The sequence below is a fragment of the Lissotriton helveticus genome, chromosome 7 (genome assembly GCF_964261635.1).
Source record: "Lissotriton helveticus chromosome 7, aLisHel1.1, whole genome shotgun sequence".
Lineage (NCBI taxonomy): Eukaryota > Metazoa > Chordata > Amphibia > Caudata > Salamandridae > Lissotriton > Lissotriton helveticus.
Genome location: NC_136068.1, coordinates 43,975,417 through 43,995,607, shown reverse-complemented (window position 1 = coordinate 43,995,607; position 20,191 = coordinate 43,975,417). Strand labels below are relative to the sequence as shown.

The window sequence follows — 20,191 nt, the reverse complement described above, 5'->3', positions numbered from 1 at the left end:
CTTTGCTCTGAGGGAACATCTAATCATTTTAGGTCCCTGTATAAGAGCCAGGAATTATCTGGTGTCTCTCCTCTGATGATGTTATGGTACTTTAAAGGCTGTGCTGACAATGTAGCTCAGGTATTGAGGGACTTATTAAGATACAAGCCTACACATAAATTGGAATAAATCAGAACTTTCCCTATAACTCCATTCATAAACCTCTTGATTTCTCATGAGAATAAATGATGGGCTCCTTGTGCTAGCTGGGTGTCAAAGTACCATATAGCCATAAAGGTATTAATTAGGGATAATAATGGGCCGGCAATCACTAACATTTAGGATGCTGTAACTAGGTGGATGTCCCCGTCTAGTCGGTCAGCTATTATTAAAATGGATTTCTTCCTTAAGCTGCTTTACCTTTTTTGTCAACATTTTGATACTTTTGACGAGATCCTAACAGTGCCTGCATTTCCTCCCTCATAGGATTGTCAGTCTACTTGTCCCATTTGGTAGCTCGCACCATCCAGGACGATCATCCTGATTTAGCCTCTCAAGGAGATCACCTTTCATCACTACTTTTGCGACTGCACGTGTTTGTTGTATTTCTATCTTCTGAAGTTGTATATTCGAACGACCAGTATGGCTTCTCATGTTTTTAAGGCGGGCTGCTTCCCTTATGAGGTGTCCCTGAACAACAGCCTTCAGGCTATCATACAGCGTGGCAATGAAGGTCAGAGTCGGTGAAACTTTAGTGCATCGTGTGTAGCTCCAGTGGGTCTTTAAGATGGGGATGTGCGTTAAGCCTCTCGGAGGTCAGTCCCCCTCACCTGGGTCATTGGCAGACTCCTCGTGCATGACCTCTTTCCTTGATAAATGGTCATAGTCTCTGCACTAGACCCTTAATGGCAGATTGGAGTTTTTTCCCTACTACAACGTGATCCAGTCTGGCAAAGCTCTTATAGGCCACTGAATAGTGAGAATATTCAGTCCAAAAGGCCCGCCAACTGTCTGTTCGCCTCACATCCAGTAACCACATTGCTCCTGGCCCGGAGATCGCTGTTGTGCCTGCATAGCAGTTCAGTGCTTTATTGTGTCAATAATGATAACATTTGTCTCCGCATACTATCAAGTGTTAAGAGGCCCATGCCCAAAGTGTGGGCAGTGTATTTCAGAAGATGGGTTCCTGTCCCTGGTTAGGGGCATATGTGGAGGCCAGTACTCGGGGTTAGGTTTTGTGTATACCTCTGTAGTACAAACCAGTTCTCGTGCCCTTTGGGAATGGTGCATACCCTGTATTCTCCAGTTATAATGTGAACATGCTGCCTTTGCACCTTAATGGCAATGCCGACCAGTCTTTTCATGTTAAATGGTGGTAATTTGGATCTGTGCCCACTCTGGCATTGCATGTCCATTATTCTGTACATTGTTTTGTGGTGTTAATGTGCCCCTTAGTGGCAATGCTGATCCAGCCTTCTGGTGTCTAGTAGTTCAGACCTCTAGTCTTGGCTGTTGGGGGCTTTGATCATCTAGTATTCTTGTGTTCAGTCGTGTTACCCTTGCCACTAAGTGGCATTGCTGAACAAGCCTTCTTGTTGTAAGAGCCTGTACTTGTTCTCACTGGGGATTTGCACATTCAGTATTCTTGCTTGTACTGGTGTGAACATATCTTCCCCTTTGTGGCTTTGCTGATCCAGCTTTCTGGTGTTTAGAGGAGCTAACCTGTTACTCGTGTCAGTTGGGGACTGTGCGTGGCTTGTAGTCTTGTGTGTAGTGGTGTGAACCGGTTTCTTCTGCCCCTTTGTGGCATTGCTGATCCATTGTTCTGGTCTTTAGTGGTTAGAACCTGTGTTCATGCCTGCTGCATGTCCACAATTATTGTGTGTAATGGTATGACCTGTTACATCTACCCCTTTGAGGCATGGCTGATCCAACCTTCTGATGTTTAGTGATGCAAGCCTGTAGTCCTACCTTCTGGAAAAGTTGCACATCCTGTATTCTTCTGTTTAGTGGTGTGAACCTGTTGCTTGTGCTCTTTAGTGGTAGTACTGACCCATCCTTTTGGTGTTTAGTAGTTGGAATTTGTATCTCAGGGCATTACAAACTCTTGTGTTGAATGGTTTTAATGTCCCTCTTAGTGATAATGCTGATTCAGCCTTCTAGTGTCTAGTAATGTAGATTTCTAGTCATGGCTTCCTGGGCCTTTGTACATCTAGTATTCTTGTGTGTAGTGATGTGAACCAGTTACTTCTGCCCCTTTGTGACAATGTTGATCCAGGCTTGTGTTTAGTGGTGTGAACTTGTTGTTCATGCCTGTTGGACTATGCACATCCACGATTCGGTGTGTAATGGTGTGAAACTATTACTTCTGCTCCCTTCTGGACCAGCCTTCTGACCTTTAGGAGTAAGAACCTTTACTTGTCCTCTGGGGGATTTGCATGACCAGTATTCTTGTGTTTAGTGAGGATATTCATGGCCATTTGTGGCATTGCTGAGCCAGCCTTCTGATGTTTAATGGTAGGAACATTTACCTGTGCCCATATGAGGGAATTGCACATGCAATATGCTTGTGCTCTCCGGCACAATCTGATGCAGCCTTCTGCAGCTTAGTATTGTTAACTCTGTCTGTGCCCTTTTCTGGTTTTCACAACCTGTATTGTGGTTTAAAGCAGAGGGAGCAAACAAGCACTAGCATGTTAGCCTATCTGTGGATTTCCGTCTTCACCACCTTTGTACAGTGGAAGTCTTGAGTGATTAGGTTATGGTAGACTAATTGTTTAGGAACCTGTGCTAAAGCCAAGCCTTGCCTCTTGTGGCTATGGGGTGGCCTCTTGTGGCTATGGGGTGGCCTCTTGTGGCTATGGGGTGGTGTCTCGCGACTATGGGTTGGCCTCTTGCGGCTGACGGGGAGGTCTCTTGCGGCTGACGGGGAGGTCTCTTGCGGCTGACGGGGAGGTCTCTTGCGGCTGACGGGGAGGTCTCTTGCGGCTGACGGGGAGGTCTCTTGCGGCTGACGGGGAGGTCTCTTGCGGCTGACGGGGAGGTCTCTTGCGGCTGACGGGGAGGTCTCTTGCGGCTGACGGGGAGGTCTCTTGCGGCTGACGGGGAGGTCTCTTGCGGCTGACGGGGAGGTCTCTTGCGGCTGACGGGGAGGTCTCTTGCGGCTGACGGGGAGGTCTCTTGCGGCTGACGGGGAGGTCTCTTGCGGCTGACGGGGAGGTCTCTTGCGGCTGACGGGGAGGTCTCTTGCGGCTGACGGGGAGGTCTCTTGCGGCTGACGGGGAGGTCTCTTGCGGCTGACGGGGAGGTCTCTTGCGGCTGACGGGGAGGTCTCTTGCGGCTGACGGGGAGGTCTCTTGCGGCTGACGGGGAGGTCTCTTGCGGCTGACGGGGTGGTGGCCTCTTGCGGCTGAGGGGTGGTGGCCTCTTGCGGCTGAGGGGTGGTGGCCTCTTGCGGCTGAGGGGTGGTGGCCTCTTGCGGCTGAGGGGTGGTGGCCTCTTGCGGCTGAGGGGTGGTGGCCTCTTGCGGCTGAGGGGTGGTGGCCTCTTGCGGCTGAGGGGTGGTGGCCTCTTGCGGCTGAGGGGTGGTGGCCTCTTGCGGCTGAGGGGTGGTGGCCTCTTGCGGCTGAGGGGTGGTGGCCTCTTGCGGCTGAGGGGTGGTGGCCTCTTGCGGCTGAGGGGTGGTGGCCTCTTGCGGCTGAGGGGTGGTGGCCTCTTGCGGCTGAGGGGTGGTGGCCTCTTGCGGCTGAGTCGTGGTGGCCTCTTGCGGCTGAGTCGTGGTGGCCTCTTGGGGCTGAGGGGTGGTGGCCTCTTGGGGCTGAGGGGTGGTGGCCTCTTGGGGCTGAGGGGGGGTGGCCTCTTGGGGCTGAGGGGGGGTGGCCTCTTGCGGCTGAGGGGGGGTGGCCTCTTGCGGCTGAGGGGGGGTGGCCTCTTGCGGCTGAAGGGGAGTTGGCCTCTTGCGGCTGAAGGGGAGTTGGCCTCTTGCGGCTGAAGGGGAGTTGGCCTCTTGCGGCTGAAGGGGAGTTGGCCTCTTGCGGCTGAAGGGGAGTTGGCCTCTTGCGGCTGAAGGGGAGTTGGCCTCTTGCGGCTTAGCTATGGTTTATTGTGGCCAATAGATAATGATATCTATCTTGTGTTTCCTTTGTTATAGATCGGAGTCGGGCGGACCTGATTTCGGAAGTCATTCTAACGAAGTGCATGCAGGAGATCCAGGTTCACCTGTTTCCCGAGGTTGCCCGACAGCTTGAAGATTTCAGGTCAGTTTGTGAAAGCATTCAGTGTGGTCAGTACGAATTCTTATCACAGTGTTCATTCTGATATTCATAAATAGTAGGACAGTCCCACATGCACTATCCTGGATCATACATAAATGCTTCAATATTCAATTTTCAAAATAATTTAATTTAATAAGAAAACATGCGTATAAGGAACAGTTTGTGTTTTTAGTTTAATCATAATCTAGTGAAGCTAGAGTGAACATAATAAGGTACGTTTGACATTGTTACCTTGGAAGTGTATTTTACAGATAAAAAGGCTGGAAACTGCCATTGTGCATAGCAGGGAGTCTGTTGGGCAGATGGAGGTTTCTGTGTGCAGAGCAAGAATCCGTACCATTTTTTAAAGGCGATTGTTGATGGAAATTTTTAATTTTTGTTGAGTTGACCACTTTCTCTCAACATAATTGGGCGTCTAGCTTGTTTTTTTTTTTTTCTAAGATTGAGCTGTTTTGATATTTTTGTTGTGTTTAGGTGTTTTTCCTCACCTGTGCCTCAATCGCCATGATTGCTTCCTTTGACAGGCGTCATTCCTTTGAATGACATCAATATGCAGTATGGTTTGTGACAGTCCTCATAATACAACCTTGAATAGTATGGCCACTTAAATCTTCCAGACAACTGTATGACCATTCTGAAGGAAGTTAAACATCTGCCCACTACCTCCTTGTACTCATTCAAGTAGAAAACGTGCTTCACTTGGTCTCTGCAGAAGCAAGGGAGCCATATATTTGTCAATCGGAAACAATGACCGCTTCTCTTCTTGGGTAAATCTAGCTAGCAGCTCATCACAGTTAAATTATATTTGCTCATTTCACTTTTCGTGTATGTTCTACGCAATCCTCGTTTTTCACAGTCGCTGTGATTGGAGATTTAGTAGAAGGATTTAGAAAGGCCCCATTCAGACAATTATTTCCCATGGAAATTGATTGTTGTGCTTTAAATGATGATGGATCCCTCTTTTGAGCCACTGCGTAAGTCATAGCTTCAGATCTAATCCTGACTTCAGCTAGAAGGTTGGGTGAGATTCTAGTTCTGTACAATAAAGACCGTTGGACATTATTACCCCATAAGAATGTTTTGGTACAGATTTATCCTTTTTTCAGAAATAATTCCAGACTTCCACATTAAACAGACAATCTCATTCACAAGTTTGTTTCTTATCCCTCGTCCCTCAAGGGAACAATCACTGCATACCTTGAAAGTCTTTAGAGACCGTAAACCAAGGATATACACAAGGACAAATAACACTTTGAAAAGTGTGAAGCTGGTCATACGGATCTGTCTTCCTTTAAAACAATCATTTCTTAGTGAATAGTCTCTTGTATGATCTCCTCTTACTCAGCAAACATGCCACTACAATTATTGTGTGTAATGGTTTGACATCCAATAGTGGGAAAACAGATACTGAGACTCATATGATGGCTCCCAGACATTTGCAGGGCTGTTACATTGATATCAGTCCATACCTTTACTAAGCATTATTGAATATTGTTAGAAATGGGGTTTCTAGTTGGCAGTGGTTTGCGACTTGTCCAAGTAGGGGCCCTCACTTTAGTCAGGGTAAGGGAGTCACACAGCTAAGATAACCCCTGCTCACCCTCTTTGTAGTTTTGCACGGGCAGTCAGGCTTATCGTGAAGGCAATGTGTAAAGCATGTGTACATATACACACAGTAACACATTGAAAACACTACAAAATGAGTCCACACCAGTTTAGAAAGATGGTCAATATTTATCTGAATAGAATAAGACCAAAACGACAAAACTCCAACATACAGAAGTAAAGATATCACTTTTCAAATGTTAAATAAGTTCAATCCATAGAAATGAATGTCTGTTTTGCTTGGAGGATAAAATACCTTAGATGTGTCAAAATTCAAAGATGAAACCGGTGCAGGGGAGGCGAGGCGCTGGTAAAGCAAAGTGCTGCCTTGATTCCTTACTCTCAGGGGAGGTGATGCGTTGGTTCCTTTCTGCTGCGCAGGGGCGGTGATGCACCGGTTCCTTACTGGAAGGAGTGGTGATACATCGATCTCCGGACACTTTGCCTCAGTTCCTTACTGCTGGTCAACATTGATGAAGAAATTGGCGCCCCAGGGATGATGCGTTGAAGATCCAGTTGCGCTGTTTTGATTTGGTGTCGGGGAAGCAGGCGCTGTGTCGATTTCACAGCTGTGAGCAGGTAATGCGTTGATTATTCAGCGGTGAAGCAGGGGCTGAGTCGGAGCTGGTGCCACGGACGTCGGTGACAAAGTGCATGGGACTTGGGCTGCAGTGTTTTTTCAATTGCAAAGCAGGTGCTGCGTCTATCCTTTATCCGCACGGTGGTGCCCCATTGAGAAAAGGAGCGTTGAAAGTCGATTATGTGGATTTTCTTTTCCAATAAACAGATTCTGCTTCCAAGGGCCCGGGAACTGGATTTGGCACCACTTGGCAAGTCAGGGCTCTCAGCAGAAGAGGTAGATGAAGTCTTTGATGGCTCTAATAATAAATAATAATAATAGTCACATGTTCGAGGCATGTGGACTGCTGAATTCATATCTGTGCATAGATCGCCGCCTAGTGTTGGGTCCGGATGATTGCACTTTGTTGTCTTGGAAGAGTCTTCGAAGTATCATGAGATAGGTGGCTCCTCCCCTAGACTACAGTGCGCATGGGTATCTTCTCCATCCTCAGATTGCTTTTTTCCGCCATTGGGTTCGGATGCTAACTCCAAAACTCCAACTTCGGAATCAATAACAAAACTTTCTAAAGGCCTTCGACTTCGACGGTATTGTTCTCGTTCGGTACCTCTCTGCTCGATACAGCTTTCCATCTCCCATCAGTCATCGACGCGGGCCGTTGGGCCTTTTCGACGCCACGTGAGCCGACAGTCGATGGAAAGAAGCCCTTTTAAAAGGTGCCCACAATGCCACTCCAAGTTCCCTCATACTGACAAACACTCAGTATGCAACAAGTGCCTTTCCCCAGACCATAGGGAAGAAACCTGCCTGGCCTACGCCCAGTTTTGGTCGAAGAAAACCATACGGATCCGACGGGCCGCTATGCAAGAAATGCAGCGATAGGCACCGGAACCGGACAACATCTTCGATGATGACCAGGACTACCGGACGCTCAAGACTCGGACCTAGAGAACGTCACCGTCGAGGACTACTCGGACTCCGATGACGAGATCCCTCCGGGGCAAATCGTGAGTACACTGCCCCCGACACCAATAAGCCCGTTACCAAAGGCTTTGGTCAAGGCATCGCCAAAAGGCCTTAGCCAAGATTAAAAAAAGTTTCGCCAGCCCCGCTATCCGGCTCGGCTCCGAAATCGAAACCGAAACCTTCAGAGACCCCAGGGCCCAGTAACATCGTCCCGAAGAAGGTTCCAGAGCCAAAAAAAGTCATCGACCCGAAGGGCGTCGAACCGAAGAAGGCCGTACAGCCAAACAGCGTCGAGCCAAAAAAGACTGTCGACCACAAGAAGGCCGCTCGGCCAAAAAACGTCGACCCCAAAGAGGTAGTCGAACCGAACAGGGGCACGCAACCTAAGGGCGCCGAACCAAAGAAGGTCGCCAACCCAAATAAGCCTACCGGTCCAAAATCCATTGACCCGTCAAAGGTCATCGGAAAAAAGGGGGCCGTACCGAAGCCCGTAGCACGGCCGGAAAACCTGTCGACCCAAAGATAAGTGCTCCGAAAACACCAGTTGATTCGAAAAAGAACGTCAACTCGGAAAAGGACACCCATCCCAAAAAGCCTACGGAGCACAAAAAACGTGTCGACCCGAAAGTTCCAGTCGACCCCAAATCACTCGTCGACCCCAAATCACTCGTCGACCCCGAACAAGGGCCCGAGCCGAAAAAAAGCAAGAAAACACCAAAAGTTGTCAAAAAGAAAGTGTTACCGACCCAAACAAGTCTAACACTCAACCCAGGACTGTAAAGGAAGAACTCTTCCACTTAGATCCATCAGATGACCAAGCAAAAATATACATCAATCCAGAGACTGGTAAAGTTACCATCCTGCACAGAAAGAAGAGGCCTTTGGACTCTGGCTCACATTCCCCTATTCCATTAAAGAAAAAGGACTTTGGGACTTCTCCCTCTAGACCCCTCATTCCTTTTCAGCCTATCATGCCTACTACACCCTTTAATTCTTACATACCTTACTCTCCTTCTCACCACGTGGACAATGAGGGTAACACAGGGGATGAGCCACAACCTCAATATGATTTCCCACAAGATCCTCAACCACATGAGGAACCAATGATGGAGCCAATAGACCCTTCTACAACACCCACCCCACCCCATCCCTGATGTACCCTCTTATCCTACTAAGCCGTCACTTACAGATGACACCATAGTCTTCAATCAACTCATAGACAGGGCAGCACAATTCCACAATGTAGACATGCATAATGACCCTGTTGAGGAAGAATTCTTATTTGACACCTTCCCCACTTCAGAAAAAACTGTTAGAACACTTCCCATGTTAAAAGGAGTTCTGAAACATGCACCTGACATATTTAAGGATACAGCCAGGGCACGGGTAATCAACCCCAGAATAGAAAAGAAGTATAGGGCAGCTCCTACAGACCCTACTTACATCAGGGGATAGTTACCACTAGACTCACTGGTAGTGGCTAATGCAGGTAAACGGGCCAACTCCCAAACAGGGGAAGCACCTCCCCCTGATAAAGAGTCAAAAATACTGGTGGCATCAGGAAAATGGGTAGCAGCACAAGCCTCCAACTCATGGAGGATTGCTAATACACAAGCCCTACTGGCTCGTTACGACAGGGCGCATTATGATCAACTCGAAAGCCTAATGCAACACCTGTCTGAGCCCTTTAAAGCACAAGCTGATGACCTCATACAAGAGGGAAAATGTATAACAAATGCCTCCATCAAATGCGCGCTTGACGCAGCAGACACTGCAGCTAGTTCAATTAACACTAGCGTCTTATTACGCAGACATTCATGGCTACGTATTTCCGGTTTTAAGAATGAGGTGCAATCCACCATTCTTAACCAACCTGTGAATCAAGATTTTCTATTTGGCCCTGTTGTCGACACCATTTTGGATAAAATGAAAAAGGACACGGAAACAGCGAAATCCATGGGTGCACTGCAATTTCTGCAACATAGGGGCTCCTTTCGGCGCTTCTTATATAGAACTAATACACGAGGAAATGCTTCACAAACATCTGCCTCCTATAAAGGAAACACGCATGGTTCCTTCACAAAGAACACCACCAGAGGTGGCTACAGAGGTAACAGTTATAAGGGAAGAGGACGGGGAGGCAATAACACCAGAGCCTCCACTGCCACAAAACAGTGACTTAATTACGCTGCCTCCAGACCACCTAACACCGGTCGGAGGCAGACTCCAACAGTTCCTACCTGTCTGGCACGCAATTACCACGGACAGGTGGGTGAGAGAAATTATCCAGTTTGGTTATTGCCTAGAACTGACTTCTACACTACCAAACATACCACCCAGACATCGTCCTATGTCCAAGGAACACATCACCCTACTACAACAAGAGGTGACTAGCATGCTGGAAAAGGGGGCCATAGAGCAAGTCCCTTTCCACCAACAAGGGAAAGGAGCATACTCCCTATACTTCCTTATCCCAAAGAAGGACGGTTCTCTGAGACCAATTTTGGATCTCAGGCCCCCAAAATCAATACATACTGTCGGAGCACTTCCATATGATCACACTACAACAAGTGCTCCCGCTGCTACAGCAAGGGGACTTCCTGGCAACCCTGGACCTCAAGGATGCGTACTTCCACATACCCATCCACCCAGCCCACAGAAAATACCTCAGGTTCACCATAGAAGGGCAACACTACCAATTCAAGGTTTTGCCCTTCGGGGTTACCACGGCTCCAAGAGTGTTTACAAAATGCTTAGCGACAGTAGCAGCACATCTCAGGAGGCAACACGTCCATGTGTACCCATACCTGGACGATTGGCTAATACAAGCAAAATCGTACCAAGAGTGTGCAGCACACACGTCACAGACCATACAGTTGCTACACAGCCTAGGCTTTTCTATCAACCACACAAAATCGCATCTGCAACCTTCCCACATACAACAATACCTGGGAGCCACTATAAACACCTCAGTGGCAAAGGCATACCCAAACACAGCAAGGATAGCCAGCATGCAGATACTCATCCGCTAAGTTGTTTGTTGCCTTTGCACCACAACACAAAGGAAATCCTATTTCGAAGTCAGGAATAGCCAGATGGATAGTTAAATGCATTCAAATATGTTATCTAAAAGCGAAGCGCACTTCAACAATACCCCCAAGAGCACACTCTACACAGAAAATGGGGGCATCCGTGGCTTTCCTAGGGAATAGCCCTCTCGAAGACATCTGTAAGGCAGCCACATGGTCCACCATACACACTTTCACTAAACACTACTGTGTAGACGTGCAAGCTAAACAGCAAGCTGCTGTAGGCCAGGCTGTCCTCAAAACTCTTTTCCAAACTGCTGCAGCTGGCACAGGTAACCACCGCTAGAGGAGACACTGCTATTCAGTCTATGCACAGATATGAATTCAGCAGCCCACATGCCTCGAACGGAATATGCTACTTACCAGTATGCATCTGTTCTTGGCATGTAGGGATGCTGACATTCATATCGCCTGCCCTCCTCCCCGGCGCCTGTCGCAGCTGCAGCATTATCTCTATCATGGACATCTCTTACTTTACTATCTCCATCTCTGCCACAATGGCGAAAAACAATCTGAGCATGGAGAGGATGCCCATGCGCACTGTAGTCCAGGGGAGGAGCCACCTATCTCATGATACTTCGAAGACTCTTCCAGGACAACATAGTGCAATCATCCGGACCCAACACGAGGCGGCGATCTATGCACAGATATGAATGTCAGCAGCCCTACATGCAAAGAACAGATGCATGCTGGTAAGTAGCATATTCCATACTCCCTATACTTCCTTATTCCCAAGAAGGACGGCTCCCTCGGACCAATATTGGACCTCAGACCCCTAAATCAATATATACTATCGGAACACTTCCGTATGATCACACTACAGCAAGTGCTCCCGTTGCTCCAACAAGGAGATTTCCTAGCAACACTGGACCTCAAAGATGCGTATTTTCACATACCCATCCATCCAGTCCACAGAAAGTACCTCGGGTTCACAATAGAAGGTCAACACTACCAATTCAAGGTTTTGCCCTTCGGGGTTACCACGGCTCCAAGAGTGTTTACAAAATGCTTAGCGGCAGTGGCAGCACATCTCAGAAGGCAACACATCCATGTGTACCCCTCTCTGGACGATTGGCTAATACAAGCGAAATCGTACCAACAGTGTGCAGCACACACATCTCAAACACTTCAGTTGCTACACAGTCTAGGGTTTTCGATCAACTACCCAAAATCGCATCTGCAACCATCCCACGCACAGCAATACCTGGGAGCCACTATAAATACCTCAGTGGCAAAAGCATATCCAAACTCAGCAAGGATAGCCAGCATGCAGATACTCATTCGCAAATTCCTGCCACAACACTCTGCCAGCTCGGGTCTTTATGCAGCTCATAGGCATGATGGCCTCCTGCATTTTCATTGTCCCCCAAGCCAGACTTCAAATGCGCCCATTACAAGAATGCCTAGCACGGCAATGGAACCAGGCTCCAGGACAACTAAAAGACCTAGTGTTTGTAGACACTCGCGCTCACAACTCTCTGCAGTGGTGGAACCAAGGGGCGACTGTTCCAAGAGCCGGTTCCACAACTAGTACTAACAGCGGACGCATCACTGACCGGCTGGGGAGCCCATCTCCTTCAATACACAGTACAAGGGTTCTGGGCAACCAAACAGAAAAGGCTGCATATCAACCAACTAGAATCGCTATCGATATTCCTAGCCCTGAAATCATTTAAAAAATACTTGTACAGCAAGACGGTGTTGATCCGGACGGACAACATGACCGCAATGTACTATATCCAGAAACCAGGAGGAACGCACGCTCCACAGCTGTCCCATCTGGCACAAAGCATATGGAAGTGGGTGATCCCCAAAAACATTTTTCTCCGAGCAGAACACCTTCCAGGGAAGGTCAATCAGATTGCCGACCTGCTCAGCAGGCACAGCCAACAACTACACAAATGGGATATTCACCCCCAAGTTCTCCAGCCATTCTTCCAAGAGTGGGGTCACCCAGAAATAGACCTGTTTGCCACAAAAGAAAACTCCAAATGCCAGTACTTTGCCGCCAGGTTCCCACATCTGTTGTCACAGGGCAATGCGATATGGATGAACTGGTCAGGCAGATTTGCGTACGCTTTTCCCCCAGCACCGCTGATCCCGCTGGTGGCACGCAAACTGCGGCAACACTCACTCACGCTAATCCTAGTTGCTCCCACATGGGCGAGACAACCGTGGTACACAACGTTCCTAGAACTCTCAGTAGTTCCTCATCAAAGACCCATTACTAGTAGACCTCTGGAGGGATTACGATTTTGATCAGCCGGCAGATAATGACCCAGATTTTTACCCTGCAAAGCCTTCCCCTCCTGATGATGATGTAGGGTATTTAGAACTTGTTGGCTAGAGCCTCACAGTACCATGGAGTACAATTACACAAAGAATCCCTTGAGGAAGATTTCTTATTTGAAACATTAGGCAGCACACACAGGTCTACCCAGTCTCTTCCCAAGCATAAGGGCATGATGATACATGTCGGAGCTCGAATTTTCACTCCAAGAATAGACAAAAAGTACAAACCAGCTCATCTGATCCAGTATACATTAAAGAACAGTTGCCTTTAGGCTCCGTAGTGGTTTCTAACACTAGTAAGAGGGCTAATTTACAAACCTCTGGAGATGCTCCCCCCTCCAGACAAATAATCTAAGCTGCTAGATGCTTCTAGTAAGAGAGTAGCTGCCCAAGCTGCAAATCACTGGCGAATTGCTAACACCCAAGCCCTTTTAGCCAGATACGATAGAGCTCGCTGGGATAAAATAGAGCAATTACTCCAATATCTCCCAGATGAACACAAGGCTAAAGCACAAGATTTAGTGCAAGGAGGGAAGCTCATATCTAATTCATCAATTAGATGCACCTTAGATGCGGCTGACACTGCAGCCAGAGAAATTAACACCAGTATGTTACTCAGGAGACACGCTTGGTTAAGAATTTCTGGTTTCAAACCAGAAGTTCAAAAGTTTATTCTAAATACTGTATTTGATAAGCAACACCTATTTGGACCTGAAGTGGATTAGGCCTTAGAAAAGATGAAGAAAGATACGGAGGTAGCCAAATCTATTGGAGCATTACAGTCTCCTTCCAACCGTGGTTCTTTTCGTCGCTCCTTTTACCATGGTGGCTCCAAAAAGACATCTTTGGACACTAAGACTTCCTCGTGTAAAGGAGGGGGATAAAGAGGAAAGAACGGTTCAGGCAGAGGCTGAGGTTCTGCTTCCCGTAACTCCCCGTCCAGTAAACAGTGACTTACTTATCACCACCCCCTGATCATTCAACACCTGTCGGGGGACGTCTTCAACAGTTCCTTCTCATTTGGCAGTCAATAGCAAGAGACAAATGGGTGTTAGGAATTACCCAATATGGTTATTGTCTGGAGCTTATCAGCAATCCTCCAAACATTGCACCTCGTGTTCACAAAATGTCACCAGAACATATACACCTACTCAAAACGAAGTTCAGTCTCTACTGCTCAAAGAAGCCATAAAACCAGTCCCACTAAAATATCAAGGGTCCGGGGTTTATTCCCTGTATTTTCTAATTCTCAAAAAGGACGGCTCTTTGAGGCCTATTCTAGACCTCCGAGAACTCAATCAGTACATACTGTCAGATCATTTCCACATGGTGACACTTCAGCAAGGGCTTCTACAACAAGGCGATTTTATGGCTACTCTTGACTTAAAAGACACATATTTCCATATTCCAATTCACCCCGCTCATCGCAAATCTCTCAGGTTTGTGATAGCGGGACATCACTACCAATTCAAAGTACTACCGTTTGGAGTCACCACTGCTCCCAGAGTGTTTACCAAATGCCTGGCAGTAAGTGCAGCCCATCTGAGAAGACAGCTGATCTATGTCTCTTCCTGTCTGGATGATTGGCTCATCAAAGCCAACAGTTAACTGAAGTGTTTCCGACACATTCAAACTAAATTCAGTGTCTCCTCAATCAGTTTCAGGCCAACCTCTCATTACCAGCCAAAGTTTTCCTGCAACTTCTTTGAATGATGGTGTCTTGCATAACAATTATACCTCATGCAAGGCTTCACATGCGTCCCCTTCAACAATGTTTAGTGAGTTAGAGGAACCAATCACAGGGTCGTCTAACTGATCTAGTGTTGGTGGATGGCCGCACCCATCGCTCTCTGCAGTGGTGGAACCCACTAAATCTGTCCTAAGGGCGGCCCTTCGTCTACCCTGTTCCACAGAGACTACTAACAACAGGTGCATCAATGACTGGTTAGGGTGCTTACCCACATTATCACACAATACAAGGCTGTGGAGTCAACAGCAAAAGGATCTCCACATAAACCTAATTAGAGCTACTAGCAGTCTTTCTAGTGCTCAACGCCATACAAATTCACCTAATAGGCAAAGCTATCCTAGTTCACACAGACATGACAGCAATGTATTACATGCAAAAACGGGGTGGGGGCACATTCTCTCCAACTGTCACGCCTTACACAAAACATTTGGAAATGGGCAATACACCACAGAATGTATCTCCTAGCCGAACACCTTCCAGGAGTAAACAATCAGATTGCTGATCTCCTACGCAGGCAGAGACAGCAAATCAACGAGTGGGAACTTCATCCCCAGGTTCTCCTACTGTACTTTCAACAATGGGCATTCCCTCACATAGACGTATTTGCAACAGCAGAAAACACGAAATGCCAAAACTTCGCCTCCATGTTCCCACACCCACTATCCAAGGACAATGCCCTATTGATGAACTGGTCAGGGATATTCGCCTACGCTTTTCCGCCTCTCCCACTCTTCCACTAGTAGTTCGGAGGCTCAGACATACATCCCTCACACTGATCCTAATAGCTCCCACATGGGCTTGTCAATCCTTGCTCACAACCCTAATTGGGGGTCATTGCACTGAGAATCTGGTAGTGGTGGTGACTTGTCAGAGTTCTTAGTGTTCGTAAATTCAGAATAAATATTGTCAGCCTTTTCATGAAAAAGGTAGACCGGTTGTCAGTAAACGTCTTTTAAATGTACTTTGCGACTCCCACTTCAACGACTAAGAATAATTCAAACATGTGAATCTATGCCAATACTGGAGAACAACACTTACGTAACTTATTTACTTAACACTTTTGCTCAAGTGCCTCTGAATCCATATGTTATGAAGAGAATGAGGCAAACATCCATGATCCCCATTCTTGTTGCAACTACATGGGCAAGACAGCAATGGCAAGAGATGCTACTGGAAATGTGGTCCCACTGGCCAGAAAAACTGCATTCTAGATGAGACTTGGTAACTCTGCATGCGGGTCAGCTCAGATGTGCCAGACCTGCTCAGGAAAATAGACCCTTTTCAAAATATAGTGCACAATATTATTTGTTGTTTACTGCTCCTTCGAAAGTCAGACTTTAAAAAAAAACACACTTTATTTAGCATTTTATTAAAGACAAAGCCAGGTACTGAGTTCAGTCAAGTGACATCTCGGGTACAATCACAAGGCATTTCTGGCATCATTTTCTTCTAGGTACAGTAGGAAAAAATAAAATGTGATATACAATACATATAATAAATATAAGACCCATCTTGAGTGCTACATCACTGTTCACATCTATAAATACACCTACTTCTTCCCACCAATGGCGTGTGCTAAAATAGCAGAAGACCTTAGCCCTAGAGAGTAGGTATCACATACGTTTTGCTATTGATGCATATTTTGATCCATTCTAGCCCACTCCCTCGAAAATCAGACTTGGCAATCACTTCTGTTTGCTTGCATTTAGCTGCAGTAGCAGCATACATATGTCCCTGTTCAAGAAACCTGTTGTCAAAGCTTTCAAGGATGGCCATAGGAGAGTAATTCCTATAAGAACAACTCTGGACCCTTTTTGAAATCTTAATATTGCCTAAGCATTGTAGCCATTACTCACCTGGGAGTCGGCGCCCCGCATTGCTGTGCCCCTCCATGCTGTTGGGCCTGGGAGCCTGTTAACACCAAACAGGAGCACACATTGAAGCGGGTCCCGGGAGCCACCGAGGACGCTGATAAGCGAGAGCTAGGATCGTGCTTGGGGGCTGATGATTGGCGGACTTAGCGGGACAGGAGTTGATGATGATAGCACTGCCCTGATTGATGGCAGACTCCGGAATGGCGCAGGTGAGATCGGGGCACAAGGAGACTAAGTGGCGCTCTGAGTAAGGGGCCGGCGCTACTGCACTGCCGTTAAGAGAGTGGGGCTGAGGAAAGGAGAGCTGGGTGAAGGTGCGGGCCGCCATTTTGGGCTTCTATATTTAAAGGGACGGTGGTGTTATGCGGAGTGCTGAGTGGACCGGTAGGACGTGACTACACAGGGAGAGACGGACCGCCAGAGGGCTACTGAAAGGTGGACTGTGGAAAAGGCCACTATGGCTGGAGGAACTAACTTTGGCAGAGGAACATCATGTGGGCGCAGCCACTGAACAGCGGAATACACAGTTGCTGTCTGTCAGCGAGGGGAGGCCGCGAGAAGCTAGGAGACACAGAGGGCGGGCCCGGATGTGCTACACACCGGATGGTGCTACAACAGAATTTGCTGTGAGCGCTGCCCTACAGGCCCTGACAAATAGAAGTCCGGTCAGCGCTGCAGTGCAGTTTGCCCTGAGAGGAGGCTACACACGTGAGGGAGTGAGAGAAAATCTGGGGACTGGGAACCTGAACCGAGAGGTGGACAGCTGTATGGATGAGAAAGGAGCGGGACTGCGGCGCAGGAACAGCAGGAGAGGCCCTGGAAGGAACAGCGAGAGCTGAGGGAGACGCATGACGCATCTCCCCTGCCCCTGAATGCGGACGCAAGGAGAATAGGAGAGATTCTCAGTGAAAAGTTGCTCTGTCTTGGACCGCGCCACAGCACCCGCGCCTCCCCCCCGCAACGACAAAGCGGCAAGATCAACTCTGAGGTGACCGGAGCAAGGGCCCCCCGCAATTCCAGACACCCATCGAACGGCTGCGCGTTCCATCCTCCGTCAGGTGGGTGCCATTCCTTCGTGAGGATCACCCAGCATACACGCAGTGGGCACAATACCACGTACCACTCCTTCAGTCGCCACAGCAATGGGGAAACCGAGAGCATCGCAGCACGCCACGGTCCCTGAGACCGCCCCAGAAAACATGCCAAAGACCCCGACATGGGCCTTAACTACAGCACCTCCACCGACCTGTCCATTTCGGACAAACTGGACAAGGTCTTAAAGACCATGCATCCGCTCTTAAACATCGACCGCTGCATCACAGGAAGCCAATATAGCTGCTACGTATGCATCACCATGCTCTAACTAACTGTTTGTAACCATGTAACTTTTACTGAACTACCTACCCCCTACCCCTCCCCGATCTACTCCTCTCCACTTTCCTGCTACTGACCTCTGCCCTCACCTTCCTGGCCCTAGTCCCCACCCTGTCTACCTGTGAATTCTCCCTCTTCATTTGAGATCTAGCTATTTTGTCTGATGCCCGATGGAGATACCTGGTTTAGCTACAGGGGAGACAGGTCGGGGATTCCCTCCTTGGACATCACCTACCAAGTCGGTTTTTAGCCAGACTTCCTTTAGTTTCTCCTGTCGTCTCTTCCCGCATCCTCCCTCTATTTATGTCTCTCCTTCTCTTCTCTCTCAATGTATTGAGACTAAACTATTGTCTGATACCCGATGGAGCTACCTGGTTTAGCTACAGGGGAGATGAGCCGTGGATTCCCTCCATGGTCGTCACCTACCCAGTCGGCCTTTAGACAGACTTCATTTCGTCTCTCCTTATTGTTTCTTCCCCTATCCTCCCTTTCTCACCTTCCCTGTCCCTCCCCTCTACGCTCCATTTTTTGCCCTCCATGTTCTCTAAATGTTTCCCATTGAAACCTAGCTATTTGGCCAAAGCCCGATGGAGCTACCTGATAGCTATAGAGGAGATGGGTTTGGGGACTTCCTCTTCGACCGTCACCTACCCAGCCGGACTTTGGGCAGACTTTCCTTAGTCTTTCTGCCGTATCTCCCTCCCACCCCTTTACTCTTACCCCCTTCCACTCTACTCTTCACTTATCTCGTTTTCTATGCTATTGTAATTGTTTGTCTAGCAACTGATATAAATTGGAACTGATGTAATCGTGTAATTTTGTGGAACCTCATGTAAAGCGCTCTGATACCTCCGGGTCTAGCCAGCGCTATATAAAACTCTTAAAAAATAAATATCATGGCTAGTTACAGTCACCGCACTAAGGAAAGTTTGTGAGCTGTAATAACATACATTGAGGAGCTATTTATTAAGTAACATAAACAAATCTGAAGGGCAAACCCAACATTTCCTCAAAGTGATATCCTCTCTCCACTTAGAATTAGCCCATTGAGTTTCCCATCTTCTTCCCTTTGGTTGAAAGAGCATTACACGCAGTAGATTTCAAGGAAAACAATTATATTACATTGGCAGGACAAAATGTGTCTGTAAAACTCAGCATTTTTTTGTTGCTTTTATAATACCTCACTAGGTCAAAAAATGTTTTAGATTCCTTTAACACATTCTCTTCCTAAGAAACATATAATATTTCAAATGTAGTAACAAGTAAGTTTACCAAACCTTTATAATTGCACTTAAGTTAGAATATATTTTGATCATACTTAATCCCAAATGCATCTATTTGTCACATAGCCATTTAATATTTAAACAGTAGTGATGATGCTTTACTGTTATACATTTTTCTAACCTCCACCTCCCTCACCCTCTTTCCCTCACTCCTCTTTTCCCCAACTCCTCTTTTCCCCAGCTGCTATCATAGTATTGATTCAATAACTCGCGTATAACTCAAGATGTTTAAGCTTTTATCGTATTTACTGCATTCATATTATGACTTGTAACTGATCATCTTGTATGTTTATTTAGCTTAATCTAATAACTTTTTTAATAGTTATTAGATTAAAATAAATAGTTATTTTATGGTCTTTAATTCATAGCTTGAAGAATACTTTCTAAATATACTTTGTCAAATGCCTGAGTTCCTCTCACTCAGCATTGCTTCCTCATTCTTCTCTTGAGTGTCCTTCGTTTCTCACTGCTCCGGAGTAACTCAGTCTGAGCTGCGGCCCTCAACGCTGCAGAAGCTGTCCTTGCAGCCTCGGTGCCTCACCAGCCTTGGCGCGCTCTCCTGGTTTTTCTTGGCCTGCGTCTAGTAACATTGCATGGGCATCTCAACCTCAGTACACAGTCTTCATTGTTTTCCCTTCTCCCTCTTTACAGGGCAAAGAGAGTGCTGGGAATGACCCCGGGGGAGCTGGAGCTGACGGAGCTGGAGTCCTATCAGACCAAAGACAGGACCATCACTGATTCCAAAGAGAAGCAGCTGGCAGAGCAGCTGCTGATGAGGCTGGAAGACATGCAGTGAGTACATGGCTGTCTGGGGTTTTAGAAGGTGCCATAACTAACTGGAAAGGGCATCTCTGCTGTGAGAAGTTGGCCTGATGTGCAGTGTTCACTATTCTAGTGATCACTATATATCAGTCCAAACAACCCTTATTGATGATTGGTTGTAAGTCAACCTTATAGACCAGCTATCCTAGTAGCATGGATACGAGCAGTCTAAGGCTAAGACTCTAGAGGGCGTGTTAAGCCAGCTGTTTTACCATCACATTACCCCTTGAACACCCAGTGAAAGGACACCACACAAGTGTTATGAAAATAAACAATGTATTTATTAGAATCACAACAACCCTG

At 47.3% G+C, this 20,191-nt stretch overlaps 1 protein-coding gene across 6 annotated transcripts in view; it reads left to right on the top strand.

Moving 5' to 3' along the window:
- Positions 1–20,191, top strand: part of ARHGEF1 (Rho guanine nucleotide exchange factor 1) — a 459,136-nt gene that overhangs the window by 210,478 nt on the left and 228,467 nt on the right. For all 6 annotated transcript variants that reach the window (XM_078651355.1, XM_078651350.1, XM_078651354.1 and 3 more), the window contains exons 7-8: positions 4,130–4,235; positions 19,718–19,858. In XM_078651355.1, coding sequence (XP_078507481.1) covers positions 4,130–4,235; positions 19,718–19,858 — 247 coding nt within the window. The remainder of the gene's footprint in view (positions 1–4,129; positions 4,236–19,717; positions 19,859–20,191) is intronic.